This window comes from Saccopteryx leptura, chromosome 7 (genome assembly GCF_036850995.1).
Source record: "Saccopteryx leptura isolate mSacLep1 chromosome 7, mSacLep1_pri_phased_curated, whole genome shotgun sequence".
NCBI lineage: Eukaryota > Metazoa > Chordata > Mammalia > Chiroptera > Emballonuridae > Saccopteryx > Saccopteryx leptura.
Window position 1 is genome coordinate 43,826,115 of NC_089509.1, and position 17,619 is coordinate 43,843,733.

At 37.7% G+C, this 17,619-nt stretch overlaps 1 protein-coding gene across 12 annotated transcripts in view; it reads left to right on the plus strand.

Moving 5' to 3' along the window:
- PKP4 (plakophilin 4) overlaps positions 1–17,619 on the plus strand; it is a 272,352-nt gene that overhangs the window by 148,999 nt on the left and 105,734 nt on the right. For 10 of the 12 annotated variants that reach the window (XM_066346708.1, XM_066346713.1, XM_066346710.1 and 7 more), the window contains one exon: positions 2,041–2,153. The exons of the other annotated variants lie outside the window; for them this stretch is intronic. In XM_066346708.1, the coding sequence (XP_066202805.1) occupies positions 2,041–2,153 (113 nt within the window). The remainder of the gene's footprint in view (positions 1–2,040; positions 2,154–17,619) is intronic. 12 annotated transcript variants of the gene reach the window in all.

The following is a 17,619-nucleotide window of genomic DNA, read 5'->3' on the forward strand; positions in this document are numbered from 1 at the left end:
GACATCAGAACATTTAATGTCCAAGTAAAAGTTTAAGATTTGGAATTTCCCAAACCTAGTTAACCTGGAACCTCTTCATTTAAGAGCATACCGGTAGGACAGAGGTTATCATAGTCTTGGTTTTAGCACCTGAGTCACAGTCTAGCATCTTGACAAAGCCAAAATCTCTGGTCTTTGCTTCTGAAGGAAGGAATTATGTGAACAATGGTTTTCAACTTATTTTTTCAAGCAGGAAACTTCTTTTATCCTATCAAGAACATGTGATAGGATGTTCAAAAAGTCTTAGGCAGCCACAAACATGATAAACACCTACTAAAATAGAATTTTTTATTTACTAATTTTACAAAACATACCTTAATTCTACCCTGGTGACTTTTGGCCATCCTAAAATATACAAAACATTTCAACCCTCAACCTCTAGTAGTCACTGAACTCAGAACACTGAGGTACTGTGACGTCTCGAGGAATATTTGGGGATTCACAGATCGTCCTTTCCTGGCCTAGCTTGACACAAGCAACCATTCTTCTGGGAAAAGAGGTGTATAATAAACAGTTGAGTAAAACAGTTGAAAGAATAGCAGCATACCACAGAAAAATATGATACTATTTAAGGGTAAAGAAGGACTAAGTGTGGAGTAAGCAATACAATTTGTCCTTAAACGGAATTATCTTAGCCTGATACTGAATGTTATAAGATTATTATCTATCTGGTCTTTTGTGTCTGAACATTTATTAAGTATCAGTGGTCCAGGAATTGTTAGGGAAGGTGGGCAATGTCCTACTTACCTGCTATGCTTGTGTTGTACAGCATTATGGAGACAACTATTATACATTCAGGCCCACCCTGGACGCCAACACTAGTCAGGCTCATTAGAAAAGGATTCTCGTTATCAGACAGCAGTAAGGAGTTCAGGAACTGTTTCTGAAAAATGATTATAAGACTAGTTTGTAGAATTTGCATAGCCAGGTCTGTCAGACAATTGCATGTTTGCTTGATTCTAGAGGGAGTTAATACTTTTCCAATTGATTTTTGTCTTTGCATGTAAATAAATACCTACATATGGTCATAAATAATATTTCAGATATTTTTATTTCAGGTATTTTTATAGTTTATGTGCCTGGTGTTTTGATTAGTAGTCACTATCCAATGAAACAACTTAGAAGTTCAGCTTTGGCTTTGAGTAGACTTGTAAGGAAATAATATGGCACAGGGGAGCTGGAGATGTTATTTGTGGCTTTAAAGCCTTGGTGTAGTGTACTTGCTTCATGACACACTTTCTAGTTACTAAAATACTGTCAAGGTAACAATGAGATAAGTATGAAAAAAGTTAAAACATTTTTCTCCTATAGTAGAACTCCTTGCCCTCATAATGCAGCATAGAATAAAAAATATAATTTCTTCACAATGTTTCTAGCTTTCTAATATAATTTAAAATTTTATATTATTATTCAGACTTTTCTTTCCTCCCCTTCATACAACAACACATGAAGACATTTGTGGCAATAGAAAATTTGTTGCTGATGTTGTAGATTAATATAGCAAGACATTTTTCTGTGAGAATATTTCCCCCTTAACAAAGAGGCTTTTGATTGTCATGGGAATTTACGTTTTTTAAGGCTGTGCTGACATACAGTATGAGGGATATAAAAGTTAGCTATTGAGGATGAAGAGCTTGTACTGGCTGCTGTGCTTCCATTGTAGACATATCAAGTAAAGACTCGACAGCCCTTGTGTTTAATACAGCACTGTACCAGAAGTGCTCTGTAAAGACCTCACTTAGCACCAAAAAAAGTAAAATGAAATATATCCACATTTTTTTCAGTCCCAAACAATGGCTAATCTTCTAGTGCCTTTAAGTTTGAAAAGCTACAAATCAGTAGGTTATTAGGCTCGCAATTACATCAAAAATGCTAATTTCACAGTCATACTATAGTGTTATGTTATGGTTTGTTCCTATGTTTCCTGTGACGTACATTCATATATCTGCTTGAGCAGCAAACCGTGATGCCTTATGTTCCTTTTATTTCCTTGAATCACAGGAGCTTCAGTTTCAGCGCCTTACCCGAGAACTGGAAGTGGAAAGGCAGATTGTTGCCAGTCAGCTAGAAAGATGTAGGCTTGGAGCAGAATCCCCAAGCATCGCCAGCACCAGGTACAGGGCCAGCGGCCCTAGCTTTTTACACACCTTCAAGTTACAGGCTTTATTAAGTTGGTCTAGATGCAGCAAATGATCTGTTTGCATTGTCACTATTAATTTGCCTTTCTGAATTTGACACCAAAATGTCAATTTCTTCTAATTTTGAGGAGCCTCTTGCAGTATTGATTATGCTTCAGTCCTGTGCTTGTTATGTTTTATATGGCATTGGTAAGCTTCCGTAGCAAAAGCTACTGTGCTGCATTTTAGAAATTTGATTTCTCACATGCAGATACAGTTAATGGATAGTTTTCACAATTAATTGCTAATTATTTGGTAAAGGTAACTAGCTTTGAAAACCTGGTATTGATTTTTTTTAATTAGGAAATGTTTTTAAATGATAACATTTAGTTAGCTTTTGAAAATACCTTGAATGTTTTTAAACCTCTTGTAAAATCATTCTCTATTGAAATAATTACTATATGAAATAACTTAGTGTATTGAAATATAGTAAATTCAAACTAGTATATTACTAACTTTGAATAAATTTAATTATATATTTAAATAGCCTTTTGTGTTATTTGAAAACATCATTACTATAAAACTTACTGTCATAAGCACCAAATGGTGATATCCCTGTTCATCCTTTCTGTGAATTTCTTTCTTAGTAATTACATATCCCATTAAAGGCTGCCTTAAAGTACTCCATCACTTACATTTTTAAGCGTGGTTCGTTTACTCCTAAGTAGGTATGTGTCCACAGTAACTTGGCTCTCAGTTATTTCTAACGTCATAATTGTTCGATTTCTCAATATCTTTTGTTACTCAAAGCCAAAAAAAATTCTTAGTGAAGAGAATGCAGTTAATCTTTTCTACCTAATTCCTGCTATAAACTTGAAAATAATAGGTTGGTAAGTTGTGTTCTCATGAAAATTTTCATCTCTGACCCTTACCAATTGTACATTTAATATTCTTAGTAACGCTTAAAGTATACAAATAAGATCAATAAAACTTTTAAAACACAAATATCAAATTATGTTTAAATAGCGAGCCAGTAGTTTATAGGAAGAAAAATTACAAGCTAGTTGTAAAATTATAAATCAGAAATTTTGAACTCTATAATACTCAATGAAATTATTTGTCAAAGAAGTTAAAATTGTCAAAAATTAATTTTAATTCTATTCAGTATTTTTAAGTTAGCTGTATTTTTAGCACCAAAAGGAGCAATTCATAAATTCAATAATATGGTATTGTATTTTTCCAAAAAATATGGACCAACATTTTTAAAATATATAATTTTATATTAATAGAAAAACTAATTGAACATTTACAGAACTTAGGACTTTAATTCTGCAAGTTAACTAACTAAACTAATGTAGAAATTCTGTTGAGAAACTTACAGGAATACAAGTCAGTACCTGGGGGAAATAGCAAAAGAGAGAGGAAAATCCCCAGGCATAAGACCTAGAAAGGGAGCTGAAAGCCAGCACCAGGAGTATTTGAGTTGCCTCTGTAGGAGGCCTGGGACAGTCAAATCCTCACAACATTAGAGTCTTGGGTTTATCCCTATGTAGGGACCAAGAATTTGGCCTTGTGTGTGCTCAAGGTGGTAGGTACGTAAGCACTTAAGGTTGCTGCATGATGCTCAAAGGGTTAACCCTAAACTTATACACATACGGATTTGGAATTCAAATGTAACTCCACATTGTTCAGGAATCCCCAGGTGAGAAACTAACATCACTAAAAATGAGTTCACAATCAGATATTAAAAACTCAAATTACAAAATCAATCCCCCCCCCCTTTTTTTTCTTAAGTGAGAGAAGGGGAGATAGACTCCTGCATGCACACCAACCGGGATTCACCTGGCAACTCCCATCTTGGGCCAATGCTCGAATCAGCCGAGCTATCCTCAGTACCTGAGGCTAACACTCGGACCACCAAGCCACTAGCTGTGGGAGGGGAAGAGAGGGAGAAAGTGGGAGGGACAGAAGCAAATGGTCACTTCTCATGTGTGCCTGAGACATCCCCATGCCAGGCCAACGCTCTATCCACTGAGCAAACCAGCCAGGGCCACAAAATCTCAACAGTGAGTGAGAATCAGGCAAAAAAAGAAGATTTGAAACTTCTTGCCAGACCTGTAGTGGTGCAGTGGATAAAGTGTTGACCTGGAATGCCGAGGTTGCCAGTTAAAAACCCTGGGCTTGGCCAGTCAAGGCATGTACCAGAAGCAACTACTATAAGTTAATACTTCCTGCTTCCCCACCCCCTTTCTCTCTCTCTTTCTCTCTACAATCAATCAATCTATCAATCAATAAATAAATAAAATGAAACCTCAAGAATTTGGTATCAATGGAGAAAGTCTGACAGGTGTACACAGGAAGACAGGTATGAGGATGCTTATTACAACATTATTTGAAAAGTAAAATACACTGCTCACAAAAATTAGAGGATATTTTATTGCTTCATATTCATTATGAATTATCCCCTAATTTTTGAGAGTAGTATATTAAAGAGAACATAATTATCCATCAGAATGGAAATGTGATATAAACTGGATAAGTAAACTCAGGAGCAGTTAAAATGAGATAATTAGGTCTATATATATCAACGTGGACATCTTTGCAAAACAGACTTCTAAGTGAAAACCACAAATTGCAAAAGAATAGGAATAGAAGAATATACTATGAACATTTTTAAAATACATATTACCATACTGCACAATATTTTCTATTGTTTATAAATGTACGCATGTGTAGTAAAATAATATTTTTGAGTGACACCAGTTTAGGATAGTGGTACATCCAAGAAGTAACGGAAGAGGAGGCTATCAGGAATTAAGTGCTATTAAAATTGCCGTTTGAAGCAAATGTGACAAAATATTACCATCTGTCAAATGAGAGGATGTTTGATATGCACATGACTATTAGATTCTTTTCCACACTTTTCTTAAGTTTTAAAATATTAAATGATTTTAAGGTTCCATAGTTGAATTAGCTAAATCCATATGTTTGTTAAAAATTTGTCAGTAATGTGGGTAATACTCTCAGTGAGTTGGGGTTTGTGTCTGGGCGGTGCCTGGCATGTCGCTGCGGCTCAGTCAGTGAGTGCTGGCTGAATGGATGGGCCCTGCAGAAATGGGAGCTGGGCTGACCAGAGGAAAGTGGAAAGCATGCACAAGGTGTAAATGATCTGCTGTTCTATTGAAGCTTAAGTGGCTCAGCAGTGTTCTAAAAGGACCTAGTGATTTATGAAGTTGAAAAGGTTAAGCTGACATTTGATTGGTGCAGAACTGGAAACCAGGGTGATGATAGGCTTCACCTTACTTAGGTTTGTAAAGGAGAGACCTATTGTGAGTCGCTGTTGCTATTGTTGTGGTTGTAGTTGTCGTTGGCAGCAGTTATCCTGATAGTGTGGTGTATAGGTCAGAGTGAAGACAAGCCAGGCAGCAGGAGAGGAAGCTATTATGGATTTTTTTTTCTTTTCCCGGAGAGAGGGATAGGAAGGCAGAGAAATGAAAAGCATCAACTCCTAGTTGCATTACTTTAGTTGTTTATTGATTATTTCTCATACATGCCTTGACCTGGGGGCTCAGATCGAGCCAGTGACCCTGTGCTCAAGCTGGCAAGCGTGCACTTCAAGTCAGCAATCCCAGGGTTTCACACATGGGACTTCAGTGTCCCAGGCCAGTGCTCTATCCACTGTGCCACCACTGGTCAGGCCCTATTATAGAATCTTAAGGGTTATAAGGAAGGTGGTTTCTTCTCTCAGTGAACTCTGGTTGAAATGATAATTGGTCTACTCTGATTGCCCTCCTCCCATCCTAGGTTGGATTCTTATGTATTCTCAATGCTCCCCATTAAATGCTAAAGCTTCCTTACAGCCTTCCCCAAGTTTTTTCAGGAAAGTCATCTTTCCTTATCTGAACTCTTAACTATTCCCCTGTGCCTGTATCAGCTCTCCTGTGAGTGGTTAGGCCAGCCTCACAGCCTTGGCACAGGGCCTGGTGCTCAGCAGGCAGGCATCCAGCCAAATGCTTGTTGAATGAACAGTGAACCTTAATGAAGCCCAGTGTGTTTTGAGCTCAAGTAAGGATGATTTACCATTAGGTTATCTACCTGTCATCTTCAGGTCTCTGTCTACCCTTTCTCACATGTACCCTCTTCTCACCTATCAGTGAGCATTTCAGTGGACCTTAAGGACACTGTTGACACAGTTACTCTGCTATGAGGCCACCAGGTTAACACACTTGCAAGGAACCCGGTACGAAGCTGTGTTAGTGAAGGGAGCATAGGTTTTTTTGTTTGTTTTTTGTTGTTGTTGTTGTCTTTATTGATTTTAGCCAGAGAGGAAGGGAGAGAGCAAGACAGGAACATCGATTCGTTCCTGTATGTGCCCTGACCAGGAATCAAACCGGCAACCTCTGTGTGTTGGGCTGATGCTGTAACCCATGGAGCTATCCAGCCAGGGCAGGAGTGTCACAGTCCAGCCTCAACAAGTCTATTACGGGGTCTTCAAACGGGAAAAGGTATGGAATTGAATAAATGATAGACAGAGACTTAAAGATATATACATAAAAATGGGTTCAGGAGGATGGCACGGAGAACAGTCTCTACCGTTCCTGAGCTGTAACACGGCTGCTCCCAATAGCGCATCAGCCTTTATTCGGGGATAAAACGTGGTCCATTAGCAATTCAGTTGTTTCCAAGACAACTCAAAGACAACCTCCACCATACCATTCAAATCTAACTTTACACCATAAGAAACTAGCTTCTAGTCTCTTCCAGAGAACATGGGTGGGACAAGTGAGAATCAGGTGTAGCTCTGTTAACTAGGCAGGTGAGGTGGGGGGTTAGGCCCAGCACCTCTGTCCCTAAGATATCCAGATTGCAAAAATGCACCGTTTATATTTCGGTTCCCAACTCAGGAGCAGCATGGGTTTTTATTGTCATTTGAGACATCTCCCTTCTTCCAGTTCCCTCCAGTTGTCAGTCTTGGAACCAGAATCTAAAGATACAGAAAAACAGAAATCAGCTCTCTGATTGAGCCCCCTTTCCTGTTAGCCATTTCTGATTTATTCAAAGAAAATGAAAAGTAGGACTGATGCTTATGGTCATGTAGCTTCTATCATTCTTAAGTGAAGTTAGGTTAGCAAAATGGTCCCCTTTTATTTTTAATTTAGATTCTATGTCAGAGTTTGTAAGGTGATCTGTAAGATTTCCTTACTTTTTCTAGACTAAAGACTGACATTAATAACGCAAAGGGAAATAAAGTGATATTTTCATTTACTTTAGAGTTATCCAGAGTTGTCCAAACCGTGCCATTATTGGCCTCGCCCTATGAAAAAGGAGGCAGTGCCGTGAGGTACGACTGAACACATAGCTCTTCTATTGTGCTCAATAGTAGACTGTGGAGCCCTCTGCCAAGTCAGTGGCTCTGAAACTGAGCACTTCTGTTTGCTCACATTTGCGGTGCCAAAGATGACTTTTTAACATGTCATGAGATGTTCCCATTTTCTAGATAGAGAAACTAGAATATTGTTCTGCCTGTTATTATTTTAGAGAGTGTCCTAACATAAGAATCACACAATTACCGTTGGCAGTTCACTTTCAATATGCCTTGTTGAGAACTTTAAAAAATACTAATGATTAAAATGATTGCTTGGTTTTCTATTAATAACTTCTTAGAAGTACTGATTTCTAAATAAGGTACTAAAAACTCAATTTTCTGATATGATTTTGCATTTGTTTTATTTACTGCAAAACATTGATACCACAAGCAATATCAATATGTAATGATGCTTAATCTGGAATTGATGGAGCCTATATCTAAAGATGATATGTCAGACCAAAAATTATCACTCCAACTCTGAAAACCCCTGAAGGTGAGCTACGGGATTAGCCAATAGAGGAGTTACAGACTTTATGCTTTTATACCAAGTACACTATAGTTACTTGTGCATTAATAACTATCTATGTATTTAATATTTCCCCTCATTGAAGGTAGACCATGGAAATAGTTAATAAAGAAGTTATAGCTTTTCTGCATTTTTTTTGTATTTTTTTTTTTTCTGAAGTTGGAAACAGGGAGGCAGTCAGACAGACTCCCGCATGCGCCTGACTGGGGTCCACCTGGCATGCCCACCAGGGGGCAATGTTCTGCCCATCTAGGGCATTGCTCTGTTGCAGTCAGAGCCATTCTAGCGCCTGAGGCAGAGGCCATAGAGCCATCCTCAGCACCTGGGCCAACCTTGCTCCAAAGGAGCCTTGGCTGCGGGAGGGGAAGAGAGAGAGACAGAGAGGAAGGAGAGGGGGAGGGGTGGAGAAGCAGATGGGCGCTTCTCCTGTGTGCCCTGGCTGGGAATCGAACCCGGGACTCCTGCACGCCAGGCCGACGCTCTACCACTGACCCAACTGGCCAGGGCTAGCTTTTCTGCATTTGTACTGAGTATAGTATAGTTCTTTATGTATTTGATATTTCACCTCATTTAAAGTAGGCTCTGGGATCAGTTAATAGAGAAGATAGTATTCTGCATTTGTTATAAGTATACTGTAGTTACATATTTGATATTTCACTTCATCAAAAGTAGGCTGTAGAATCAGTTAATTGAAAAGTTACAACCTTTCTATATCTGTAGCGAGTATACTCTAGTTATTTATGTATTTAATATTTTACCTCATTCCAAAAGTATTTAAAGCATCTTTAAAAAACACAAAAATTTAGGGCAAAGGGAAGATACAGGTTAGAAAAATATGATCGAGTCAAGGTTAAAATTGTACATAAAATGTATGTTGTTAACATCGCATGTATTTGCTAAAACTAAATGCAAAGGGAGCTCTAACTGTCCTGGCAGCCGTGCTAAAGAGAGAAACACTAATGAATTACATGACTTAAAGTGTCCAGAAGATAAGAATCAGGTGTCTCAAGAGGATCCACCATTGCTGAGTCTGAGAATGAGTGGTTTCTCTTATGAGTGACCTCTGCAAGACCACTTCATGATGAGGGAAACTACATCCATAGTCGTGTCTCTAAATTACAAAGTCAGGCTCATCGGGCTTTTTCTTCTATTGCTGGATAGAATATAAATGGCTAGAAAAGCACCTTAGTGCAGTAGTGGGATTCAAATAATTTAACAGTCCGTTCTCTGCCCTAATGACTGTTTTAAGTATAAAAAAAAGTATACTAAAAGGTAGTTTATTATTTCATGCACTTAATACATAAATAGGTACACAAAACTATTAATAGATTATAAAAGTTTTAAAATATTAATGGAAAAATATTAAATAATACTTGACAAAAAACAATAAAGCTGTTATTTAAGATATTTCCATATTACTTCTTTTTTTTTTTTTTTTTTTTTTTGTATTTTTCTGAAGCTGGAAACGGGGAGAGACAGTCAGACAGACTCCCGCATGCGCCCGACTGGGATCCACCCAGCACGCCCACCAGGGGGCGACGCTCTGCCGCGGACCAGAGCCACTCTAGCGCCTGGGGCAGAGGCCAAGGAGCCATCCCCAGCGCCTGGGCCATCTTCACTCCAATGTAGCCTCGCTGTGGGAGAGGAAGAGAGAGACAGAGAGGAAGGAGAGGGGGAGGGGTGGAGAAGCAGATGGACGCTTCTCCTGTGTGCCCTGGCGGGGAATCGACCCCAGGACTTCTGCATGCCAGGCCGATGCTCTACCACTGAGCCAACTGGCCAGGGCCTCCATATTACTTCTTGATTGTCATCCTCACTTGCACTTTTTTTCACCTTTGGATGGAATGAAGGTTACTAGTACGGATGCTTAGAATACACTGTTGCGCAGATGAACATTACAGAAGAGTAAGGAATGTAAATTTGTGGTTTCCACATTGGGCAGCTGCCCAGGTGCCAACCTTAAAGAGAACCCTGATTACAAGTGCCATTTTAACAACTGATCCACCGAACTCAACAAAAAATTAGGTATCAGTTCTGCCAAACTGGTGCGAACTGGCTGAATCCTACCACTGCCTTAGCTGAAAGTAATTCTCCAGGAGGCCAATTCTGACACTCCAGTTTGGCTCAAGGAGGTAATCGCTTTATTTTTAAGTTGCTTTATTTAATTTTTTTAAATCAATTTTACTTTTTTGAGGGAGAGAGACAAGAAGGAAGATCTACGAGCTAGGTGTAGAGGAGCAGAGATGAGAAGCATCAACTTGTAGTTGTTTCACTTAAGTTTTTTTTTATTGCTTCTCATACGTACCTTGATGGTGGTGGTGTTGGTGGTGCTGGGACCCAAGCTGAGCCAGTGACCCCTTGCTCAGATCAGCAACCTTGTGCTCAAGCCAGCGACCTTGGGCTCAAGCAAGAGGCCTCTGCTTTGACTTCAGACCAGTGATTTAATGGTCCTGCACTCTAGCAGGAGACCTTGGGGTTTCAAACCTGGTTGTCCCAGGTTGATGCTCTATCCACTTTGTCACCATCAGTCAGGCTTATGTTGCTTTATTTTTAACTTAAAGTGTAAGTTACAGCAAAATTCACCCTGTAGCATCCAGTTTTGTGAGTTTTGGCAAGTAATTGTGTAACCACCATAATCAATATAACAATATTTCCATTACTCCTACAAAAAGAAGCCACCACTTTTAAAAGTTTGCTACACATCTTTATGTTCAATTTTTTTTTTTAACTACAAGTTTGAGGTAATTAGTCCAGCTAATATTTTATCTTTTTTCTGAAGTCCAACTTTGATACCAGACCTAACTTTTCATGGCTTCTGTCTGAGGAAGTCCCATGGGGACAGATAGTTTGAGGTTGACCACCAGCCTAGGGATGCTAATTTAGTAATGGTTGGCAATCAGTACAGCCTTCCAATGGCAAGCTGTACTCTGTGGGTAGAAGACCTGGCCAGGGGAAATACTGCAGGCGAATGTACCCATCAAGAATTCAAGGTGTGGCCTGTGTTGCATGTTTCACGCAAGCAGAAAAATCACATTAGTGGGTCATCTTGTTGGGTACCAAAACTGTAAAAAAAGAATATATAGTTTGAATTGTAGAGTCGGTAAATGAAAATATGATCATCTTAGAGTTCAAGAAACTATCTCTGAGATTGTGTTGTATGGAATTTCAAAACTATTCATGATTATGACTTGGAATCTTACTATTGCCCAGGAGCTGAGACTTTGCTTCTCAGCTGCTTCTAGATAAGTTGTAGATGGGGAAAGAGAAAGTTTATTTCTTTGGGGTACATAAATTGGTTCCACATATTTTATCTTGTAAATCATAACTTGTCCTCTCATTAAGATAGAGCACTAACTTTCCATTTATGTTGAAATTAAAAAAGAGACACTTAAAAAGAAGACCTTTTAATAATTGTAGAAATTATTAAGTGTTAATGGCAACTGTTAGAATTAAACACAGTTTTAAGTTTTATTTTTGTACATTAGTTAGAATTTGCCCCATTCGGATGCAGTTGGTCCCTTCACATTGTCCATCCTTGAACTGGCCTCTGCTGATATTAGAAAGTTACTCCAGACGCTGAAAGAAATGCTGAATGAGAGGGGAAATGGTCGGCAATATTGAAATTAAATAACGTCACAGTCTTTCTAACATTATCTCTCCCTTCTCAGTTGGTGTAAAGCCCTGCTAAAATAGAATTCTTTATGGTTTCAAAAAGATCATACAATCTTGAAAAACAGTCTTTTATTGCCGCTTAAGAAAAGAACTGTGTTATTTTTTAATAAAAGGATTTGATTCCCCACTGCTATGCAGGTAATTTTTGCAGTGTATAGGACCATCTCCTGGTGCCCATCAGGCTTCCATGGATACTAATAAAAATTCTAAAACTATTTAAGTGCTGATAGTAGCAGAGAGGCTTTTTTATGGTTCAAGTCTTCAGCATATCTTTTTTAGTCATTATGAAATAAACCTCACTGATGCATTCTTTAAAAATGAAGAGTCTTGGTAAAGATCGAATGTTTGTGCTTAGACCGTTTATTATTTGTTTAACGCATCACTTCAGGAAGATGCTTGATAAAGTTTATCCCTTTGACCTTTGATGGTCTCACCAACCAAAACCTGAGTTCTTTAATCATTTTACTGAGATACATACTGCTCACAAAAAGTAGGGGACATTTCAAAATTGAATATGAAGCGATAAAAAAAAGAAGCATTTGATTTTTCTTTTTATTAAACAAGAACATCAGAAAAGCAACTGACAAGTCAAAGAAAGTTGTTCGATTATGCAAATGAGATGCAAAACCAACTTTATTTCACTGGTGAAAATGAACTATACAAAAGGCTGAAAGTACTGGAGTATCTGTATGTTCCATGATCCCCTAATTTTTGTGAGTAGTGTATTTCACCATACTTTCAAAGGATAAAATTCATTGTATTTTATTGTATTCAAAGAGTTGTGTACCCAACACCACCTTTAAATTTTAAAATGTTTTCATCAACCCCAAAAGAAACCCTCTGCGTATTAGCACTCCTTCCTCATCCTTCCCTACACAGCCGCTGGGAACCACTAGTCTACGTTCTGAGTCTATGGATTTGCCTATTCTGGACATTTCCTTAATATAATACGATGTATGGCCTTTGGTGATGGGCTTCTTTCCCTCAGCCTACATGATGTTTTCAAGACTCATCTATATTTAGCATGTATCAGTACTTCATCCCTTTTTAATTTTTAAATAATATTCCATTGTATGCATATACCACATTTTGTATATTCATTCATCAGCTAGTGGACACTCGGTTTATTTCCACCTTTTGGCTATTGTGAATAATGCTCCTATGTCTTAGGTTTTACAAGAGGAAAATTCCCAAAGGTTTTGCTCTGAGTATTCTTAGTTTGGGGTCAGGGAGAGAAACAGCAATGAAGAGATTCCCCTTAGTTTCTCTACCCACCCTCTGCTCCCTCACAAGGGCTTGCCTTCTTTCCTTTCTCCTTCGCTTTCTGTTAAGGTAAATCCCTGTATATTGCTGAGTTAGTTATCCCTGTTGAGTTACTTGTAAGTGCATAGTAGGTATGCCTATTTGGGAGTCCTGTGATACTCATCAGAATATAGTTCTCCCAATTTTCTTTGTTGGCGTATTTGGTAACATAACTCTCTTAATGGTCAAACAAATAAAAGCTCTCTGACTTCATTTTTTAATTCAGACTAAGTGAAGAATAAACTATTTCATATTTGAATGTATAATTATCAGAAACCCTCTTGGATATCTCTGCAGTGAATATTTATTAAATAGATGTTCTTATGAGCAAATTTTGTAACACTGAATTTTTATGATGCAACTCCTGTTGTAAACAGAGTAAAAAGTACTACATCTGAAAGCTGTAAATGTGTCTATGGCTGACCTGCAGCTCTACAGAAGTCATTTATCTGGAGCAGTTGGCTCAAACACAGTTCTTCCAGAGGCATTTTAATTACTACTACTCGTTGCCATTCTTGTCACGAGCCAGTTTCATCTGGGACATACAAGTCCAAATGGTAACTGTCTGCCCATTTGAATTAAACATATAAACTAAATCTTCTCTAGGGCATGGGGGCCCAAGGTAATTGAAGCAGTATTCCAGTACGCTAACCTATTTTAACCTAAGAATATAACCTTGTAAATTTGAATTTTAAGCCCCAAGTAATTTTCATAAGTAATAAAATCTTTTAAGGACCTAGAACATTATACAACAGAATGTTTTGATCATAATGAATAAATATTTCAAAATGAATTGCCTATTTCCTAGACTGAGCATTTAAAAATGTTAAGTGGATGATATGGTTAAAAGGAACCACAAGAATAGATCAAGTTTATATAATTAGCATCAAAGTTTCAGATTATTTAAAAAGAATTTTATACATTTGCTTAAATAAGGAGGCAGCCCAGCTGTATTAATTTTTCTGATTAATGTAAAGGAAAACACTTGTTAAAATTTAGAAGCCCATGGTATCTAAAATATATGTACCATGCCATTATTATTAAAGAGCCATTTCATTTTCTGTAATTTTTCATAGGTCACATTTTATAATTACTATTCTTAAAATAACAGTGATGAATTATTGAATCCATACAAGAATAGCCTCCACCCTTAGTCACAAGCTATTCCTAAGTCACCCTTAGGTGTTTTTTTAATCATTTGTATATATTGATAAATTATAAAGTAATTTAAATAGTTCATATATTTCAAATTGCTTTCAGAAAAGTTTACCTTTACTACTTTATGGGGATTAATAATTACTTTAATCATATATTTTGTTACTATATTTTGATTTATTTATTTATTTTTTTGCCTGTATCTTGAAAAATGTTAAAAATTACTAAGAAGTAGAGAATAGTATAACAAAAATTTAATTACTATCATCACAGAATTGAAAATTGATAATTCCTCATTGACTTTTTTTATTTAAAAAATACTTTATTCATTTTTAGAGAGAAGATAAAGAGGGACAGAGAGAGAGAGGGAGAGAGCAAGAAAGAGAGATAAGGTGGGGAGGAGCAGGAAGCATCAACTCCCATATGTGCCTTGACCAGGCAAGCCCAGGGTTTCGAATCGGTGACCTCAGCATTTCAGGCCGATGCTTTATCCACTGCGCCACCACAGGTCAGACTAAAAATATATTAAACATATCATTTGAGTCCCCCTTCCCCCATTATCCCTTTCCAATAGCTAACCACTAGTATACAGTCTTCAAGTTTGCTTTGCATACTTTTATATCACAGACATCCATCATATACAGCTAGTGCTCGACTTATGACCATGATTGGTTCCGACAGACCGGTCGTAACACAATTTGGTCTTAAGTTGAGTAGGCTATATGTACAGTACTGTGAAATGATGTTATAAAAATCTTTGTCATATTTTATAATTTTCTTTCATTGTTATATATCATAATTTTCTTTGTTCATTTTATGCCATTTGTATCATCTCTACACCATTTTGTTTCTTATTTTTACATTCGTCAGGTTTAAGTAAACCACTGCATTACCAGTACAACTGGTTTAATATTTGCAAAGACAATTTCCTCTTGGTAGACATCTTGGGAGGGGTTTGATGAAAAATATCCAAGACACAAAACACAAATTGCTGTACCGAGTCTGGGATAACAGTTGAAATGGTGCACGCAGAGGTGGTAGTGCTTTCGGAAGCTGGTCTGCACTGTCGTACACCCAGCTGGGCAACGCTTGTGCTGCCAGACGTGGAGCAGTCGTGGCTAGCGATTGTGGTCGTAAAGTCGAATGGTTGTAAGTTGCATAGGTCGTAAGTCGATCAATATTTGTACATCCCTTGCAAGTATTTTATGTTGCTCTTTTAACCTACACAAATGTTCTAGTCTATGTACCATTGTGTACCTTGATTTTTCTACTCTGTATTTGAGATCTGTCTCTGTTAATATGTGTAGATCTAGGTTGTGTGTGTGTGTGTGATGGTAAATGGATATTTAATTATTTATTAACACCTTCCCACTTCTCTCTTCCTTAATGGTATATCATGATGTACAGTAATTCAATAATCAGTTTTGATTAGGGACAAGTACTTTCCACCACTGAAACAACTAGTGTACCATGTATATATTTTCTTTTCTGTATGATTTTTGTGGGACTTAAATTTTTTTAATTGAATTTATTGAGGAGACATTGGTTAATAAAACCATACAGGTTTCAAGTGTACAACTCTGTAACACATCATCTGCACACTGAATCGGGCACTCACCACCCAAAGTCAAGTCTCTTTGTGCCACCTTTTCCCCCTCCCCTTTACTCTCTTCCACCACCCCCCCCAAACTCCTTTTCCCTCTGGCAATCGCCGTGCTATTGTCTGTATATATGAGTTTGGGTTCTACAGTGTTTTGTTTGTTTGTTTTTTGTTTTTGCTTGATTCCTTTACCTTTTCACCCAGCCCTCAACCCCCACCCCCACCCCTCTGACAGGTGTCAGTCTGCTCTCTATTGGTGAGTCTGCTTCTATTGTTTGTTAGGTCATTTTGTTCACATATAAGTGAAATCATACGGTATTTCTCTTTCTCTGACTGGCTTGTTTCACTGAGCATGATATTCTCCAGGTTCATACATGGTGTCACAAAAGGGAAGCTTTCCTTCTTTTTTTAAGGCAGAGTAGTATTCCATTGTATAAATGTCCACAGCTTTTTTTATTCACTCATCTACTTATGGGCACATGGGCTGCTTCCAAATTTTGGCTATTATAAAATAACCCCACAGTGAACATAAGGTGTGTCTATTATTTTAAATTAGTGTTTTGGGTTACTTTAGATACATTAATGGAAGTTAAATCGCTGTATTATAAGGCAGTTTCATTTTTAATTTTTAAATAAATTTTATATTGCTTTCCACGTGGTTGCACCAGTCTACATTCCCACCAACAGTGCATGAGAGTTCCCTTGCCAATACTTGCTTGTTGATTTATTGATGAAAGCTGTTCTGACAGATGTGAGGGGAAAGTTCATTGTGGTTTTAATTTGCATGTCTCTGATGTTGACAATTTTTTCAAATGCCTATTGGCCATCTGTATGTCCTCTTTGGGAAAGTATCTGTTTAGGTCCTTTGCCCAGTTTTAACTGTATTATTTGTGTGTTTTTGGTGTTGAGTCATATAAGTTCTTTGCAAATTTTTGAAATTAACCTCTTATTAGGTGTATCATTGATGACTGTGTTCTCCCATTTTATGGGCTGTCTTTTCATCTGGTTGATGGTTGCCTTTGCTGTGCAAAAGCTTTTATTTATTTATTTTTTATAGAGACAGACAGACAGGAAAGGAGAGTGATAAGAAGCATTAACTTGTAGTTGCAGCACCTTGGTTGTTCATTGATTGCTTTCTCATACATGCCTTGACTCTGGGGCTCCAGCTGAGCCTGCGACCCCTTGCTCAAGCCAGCAACCTTGGACTCAAGACATCGACCGTAGGATCACAACTCTGATGCCATACTGAAGCTGGTGAGCCTGTGCTCAAACCGCAACCTCAGGGTTTGGAGTCTGGGTCTTCCGTGTCCCAGGTTGATGCTCTATCCACTGTGCCACCGCCTGGTGAGGCCAAAAGCTTTTTAGTTTGATGTAGTCCCATTTGTTAATTTTTTTCTTTTTGTTTCCCTTTCCTGAGGAGACATATCAGAAAAAATAGGATATCAACATAATAATATCTAAAACTTTACTGCCTGTTTTCTTCTAGGGTTTTAATGGGTTCGAGTCTAACATTTAAGTATTTAATCGATTTTGAATTTATTCTTGTATATGGTATAAGGAGGCTCTCTATTTCTTTTTGCGTGTATCTGTTCAATTTTTTTAACACTATTTATTGAACAGATTTCTTTACCCCATTGTGAGGTCTTGCCTCTTTTGTTAAATATTAATTGCCCATAAATGTGTGTGTTTTGGGGCTTTTTGTTCTGTTCCATTGATAGATAATGCTTGTTTACATGCAGGATTGTGCTGTTTTGACTCCCATCAGGTAGCATGATTCCTACAACTGTGTTCTTCTTTCTCAAGATTGCTGTGGGTATTTGGTGTCTTTTGTTGTTTCTTA